Raw genomic sequence first — 5,377 nt, 5'->3', positions numbered from 1 at the left:
CAACTATTTAGGTACATGTTTACATGACGAACATAAACAGAAAATAATCTGAAAATATACACATCACATTTTACAAGTGGCTCCCTCTGGGAAGTGAGAGCAGGTAGAATAGGTACTTGACTTTTGACTTTTCTCACTTGCATGGCACGTTCTAGTTTGTAGCAGAAAAAAATCCCCCATCTTTTAAAGATAAAAATGAAAAGTTACTTCACCAGCATTCTCACGTGAGGTTTGTAAAGGGGAGAGACCTCATTAAATACACATGTCAAAAAGGAATCGAAATGATTCAAAAATTACATACAGCTGAAAATGCCGTTTAACTAAAAACAACCTCATTGAAACTGATAAATACAAGTGGTTCCGGTTGGAATTTCGTGCCATACTTACGATCTTGCCGAAAATATGTTTGCAACAATCCCAAGATTCTTTCTACTTCTTTCTCTGTGGCTTCTTGATGAGACTCTTCCATTCTTTTTAACTGAAAAAATAATTATCGAGCTGACTGACCTACTCACTTGCCTGTTAACCACCTTTTCTTCTCTCTTGCAAATCCCAAATTCTCTAAATGTCTTTTGTTGGGAATTGTTAGCAGTTTTTATCCCCATCTTATAATTTACAGTTAAAAAAAGGATTTTCTGGTTTCAGTAATATTTTTATATTAATCTCTTAATAGAAGAGTGACATTACCAAATCAACCATTTTCAGGTTGAACATAAAATAGCAAAATACAAAAAGGGCAGTTTAGAATAATCTTTCTCAACTGGGAGCAAGTTTGCCCCCTAGGGGACACTTGCTGGTATCTGGAGACATTTTTGGTTGTCACAGCTGGGGAGCTGGTTGTCACTACTGGCTTCTAGTGGGTAGAGGCCAGGGCTGTGCTAAAAGTCCCGCTGTGCACAGGACAGTCCCCACAACAAAAAAGAGTTATCCAGCCCTAAATGTTAATAGTGCTGAGGCTGAGAAATCTAGTTTAAGAGAACTGATCAAAACTACAAAAAAGACAAGTGGGCAATCCAACACATTGTTTAAAGGCTTAAATAAAATGATTAAGTGAGAGAACCTGGTTCCAGACCCTAAAGCTTAGAAAAGATGGCCAAATTATATATACATTACATTAATGGCTACTTTAAGTTTAGGTATTTTCAAAAACAACATTTAGAAAACACAAACCTGGACAGGCATGTTCTTCTCCTCTTCTCTCGTTTTAACTTTTCTTGGACGATCAACTCGTGGCTTTGGTGCAGGACACTCTCCTTGTATTGAACCCAACCTAATGAAAAATATGCTTTCATGTCTTTTTCTGTTTGTTTTTAAAACAAACTAATTTTGCTAACTAAAAGCAGCTTGCATGGCATAGTCAGACTCAGACGAGGTATCAGTGCTAGCTGAGCTGACAGCAGTCCAGGACTCTTGGTGAGGTTTGTGACTTTCTGTTCTCTTTAAGAATTTCTAGGAGCTTTCCTCAACCTCAGCTACCTCCTCAAATACCTTCATATTGCTCTGTAGAGTAAATCAGTGAATGTACCTGTGATGTCTTCCCAGCTAGCCTATTGCAGAGCCAACTCCTGAGAGGAAGGCGAGGATGAAGACGTGGGGAAGGAGAACGCAACAACTCCAATGTGATCAAAAGCCTTTGATCTGGGGGTGCCAGGGCTGAGTCTCACAGCCTGGGATTATAGAACACAGCTGTCTTAGGACAATAGGTCAAGCCAGGGCCATGGGATTCCTTTTCCTTTTAGACTCTCTCCTGATACATCTGCAGTAACAGATGTATCGTGTAGAGATTGAGACCCCAAGAATAGAGACCCATATGGTCCCTACACTTGAGGAAATAAAAGTATACGGTATAGATGGACAGATACATTATGCACATAGATCCATTTCAACGTAACATGACAGATCCTGTACTGGTACAATAGAGTATTGCTCTAGTGCTATGACAGCATCGGGGCAGAGACATCTACCCAGACATGGGAGTTATCTGGCTGGGAAATCTGATCCTGCGCTGATAACACTTCTGTCTGGAGAAGTTACTCTGGCTTCCAAGCTGGGGCCTGTGGGGTAAATAAACCTCACCAGATGGAAAGGATGGAGGAAAGGACCCTGGAGACTAAGGGAACAGCAAGTGCAGGGACAGAGTTGCAAGTCCTTCACTGTGGCTGGAAATTGGGCTTTATCTTTAGATCTCAGGATTTGTAGCAGAGCTTAGCCCTCAAGAGCAAAAACAAAGATTTGGACTTCATACCATAATAAAGAAGTGCAGTCTTTATCCTACAATATATACAATGGCTCTGGGCACCTGAGTTAACCTGAAGCCTTGTTGAAAACAGATGCCAGGCCCCACACCACAGACCTACGACATCTGCATCTTCAAAGCCTTCTGAGACACTGCCAATCTCAGGAGATTTAAAAGGCGAATCAGAAAAGACCAATACCCAGGAGCTACGCCACTTAAGAAAGAACGGACTCACACAACTAGAGGGTTACCCTAGGAAAGTGTCCACTGGGGAAAACAACCAGCATACTCTAAGGCTGTCTTAAAGAAGAACCAGTAAGGGCTGTTCTTGGTTTCTCCATAGGACAGAGTATAAAGAAAAACTTGTCTTAAAATTAGAGTTGTATCTAAAAAATGAATTGGGCAGTTTAGGTGACAGCGATTCAAGTAGTCTTCAAATAGAGAACAGTGATCATCCAACAGGATATTATAATGAATGTCACTGGACATATTGGTAGAATCTTAAGATACCCTCAATAGGAGGTATCATCCTCCTACATGATAAGGATTTCAAAGACGATAAAACAAAACCAGACATATGCTACAGACCCAAAGTCTCAAGAGATAGAAGCAAACAAGCCAAGAGAGAGCCTTGGTAAGAAGGTTCTGGCCTGTGGCCTTCCCTGCTAAAGCAGGATGAGGGATCCTTTAAGGTTCTGTCCATATCAAGAGTTTGTGGACTTTTAAATCAAAGTTTAGAAGTCTCCAAACAATGGCATCATGACTGTTGCCTCTATAGTACCAAACAATCTTTGTCCCTACAATAAAAAACAATTTAAGGTTTACAAATGGCTGGTCTGTTGGATTTTTAAAATAATCTTACAGAAAGTGGAATGTATGGGTTTTATTAAAGGTGTTTTCTGCTGTTTTGCCTGATATTTTCCAGGAGTCATAGACTATGAATTCAAAATCAGAACTATCTTCATCACGGATGAATTCTTCAGCTTCTAGCGGATTTACACCCATATGTGTCAGCTACAAAAATGAAGGAAAACAAAAAACCCCAGTTAAGCCACAAGTAATCATTCACCACATCAAATAACCTGCATCACTAAACCTTTAAGAGGCCAGAGGCAAAATCTGTTTTCAGTGTCTTAACATGTTGGTTAAATTTCTTATAGTAAAGATAGCTTTATAGATAAATTCCTATTTTCGAAGGTACCTTCCTTTTTGGCGGAAAATATTCCTCAATGTACTTAGAACCTTTGGGTGAAAAAGTAAAATGATTTAAACCAGTGGTTCTCAACCAGGGTGAATTTGCCCCCTGGGGTCTTTTGGTAATACCTGGAGACATGTTTGGTTGTCACAACTGGTGTACTGCTGGCATCTACTGGGTAGAGGCCAGGGAGGCTGCTCCACATCCTACAATGCATAGTATAGGTCTCCAAAACAAAGATACACCCCCCCCAAAATGTCGACAGTGCCACTGGCAGGCTGAGGGTTTAGGTACGCCAGTAGAACTAAGCCCCCTGAGAATTTCTGTATCACAAGCAGTTCATTTATTAGTAAAGCTGTACTAGTATAAAAATATAAAATTACATCCCAAATCAAAAGCTCCATGACAACACAAGGAAGTTCGGCTGGCTTTCAGATTTTAATTTTTTTGCCAACCTCCCAGAAATCTATATTCAGCTCGTATCTAGTATATCCAGACAGCAGTGGCCCAGCATCAGTTAGGGCATCGCTCATCTTAAAATTGCCTTCCTGGGGAAAAGTTGGCGGAAGCTGAATAATTCCCTTGTCTCAAACTGTATTACAGACAGTTTGAGAAAACATATTGTATTGAATTTACTTCTATAAAAATACACTGTTATTACATTATACTATAAAATGCCTAGAAGTTATCAAATTACAATGCTAATATCATACATAAACAATAATCACAAAGCCGTCAGGGAGATTAACCCTATTAAAAGCAACCAAACATTGAAGAAAAGAAAAGCTGTAAGAGCCTGGTCAGAGTGTCGTGGTCACCTCTCTTCATTCTCTCGCCACCCCGAGCTGCCAGCGCACCTCTGCAGGAGGACATTTCACTTTTGGTCTGTTCAAATCTACTAATCTTTTCCTTATAGTGTCTATATGTGATGTTATACATGGGAAGGTCTTCCCCACCCAGAGACTAGATAACTATTAAAGTTTTATTTTAATGCTTTAAGACTTCTAGAATTTATTTTGATATGTTGAGGTACAGAGTTTAACTTGATAAAAGTAATTAAAAAAAAACAATATATGGTCACTTTGTCGAGCTGTGCATTTAGTGTACCTTTTCCCAAACACACATTATACTTCACAATACAGAAGTTTTTTTAAAAAAGAAAATTCTAAGGTTTTAAAAACAACAAATTGCAAATAATCATCTGCCTCATGCCTTTACAAAATAATTACCTTATCTGGTCAGATCTCATGGTATGAAATCATTTTTATAACCATTTAACAAAAACATCCAGTCAGAAATGCAATGTTCATACCAAGGGACACCTGTCTGTGCTAGGACAGAGCATGGCTCAGAGGAGAATCAAAAACAGACAACAGAGTAAGATAAAAGGCCAGTCTCAGTGTGCTTTTTTTCCCTCTTTTTGGTACATCCATCAAGGAAAAGTTTTAAAATTTCAAGTGACAACTATTCACACTTGGTAAGTGGCCAAGAAAGATGAATAAAACAAAATAAAACCAAAAAAAGCAAATCTCCAATCAGATTTATATGATTCTGAAATGTTCTCAAAGACAGACCAAAACATGTCCCCTCACCAGGCCTGACTCATCTCCAGCTGAGCTCTGCCACCTCAGGGTGGGCTTTTCTCTGGCCCAGAACAAAGGTCCCAGGTCACTGAGAATCATCTATAACACTTAAGAACTGACTGAGGAAAAATGGGCACAGCAAGGCCAGGTACGGTGGCTCACGCCTGTAATCCTAGCACTCTGGGAGGCCGAGGCAGGAGGATTGCTCAAGGTCAGGAGTTCGAAACCAGCTTGAACAAGAGCGAGACCCCGTCTCTACTAAAAATACAAAGAAATTAGCTGGACAACTAAAATATATAGAAAAAATTAGTCGGGCATGGTGGCGTATGCCTGTAGTCCCAGCTACTTGGGAGGCTGAGGCAG

The 5,377-nt window shown here is 39.9% G+C and overlaps 1 protein-coding gene across 1 annotated transcript in view; it reads right to left on the bottom strand.

Annotated features, from left to right (window-relative positions):
- NSMCE4A (non-SMC element 4 homolog A (S. cerevisiae)) overlaps positions 1–5,377 on the bottom strand; it is a 13,854-nt gene that overhangs the window by 4,210 nt on the left and 4,267 nt on the right. Inside the window, exons 4-6 of the mRNA XM_012642380.1 lie at positions 3,099–3,250; positions 1,171–1,270; positions 353–478 (exon numbers count right to left, since the gene is read on the bottom strand). Of these exons, the coding sequence (XP_012497834.1) occupies positions 353–478; positions 1,171–1,270; positions 3,099–3,250 (378 nt within the window). The remainder of the gene's footprint in view (positions 1–352; positions 479–1,170; positions 1,271–3,098; positions 3,251–5,377) is intronic.

This window comes from Propithecus coquereli, unplaced genomic scaffold (assembly GCF_000956105.1).
Source record: "Propithecus coquereli isolate 6110/MARCELLA unplaced genomic scaffold, Pcoq_1.0 Scaffold179, whole genome shotgun sequence".
Lineage (NCBI taxonomy): Eukaryota > Metazoa > Chordata > Mammalia > Primates > Indriidae > Propithecus > Propithecus coquereli.
Note: the sequence above shows the minus strand (reverse complement) of the source record. Positions and strands in the feature narration are given on the sequence as shown.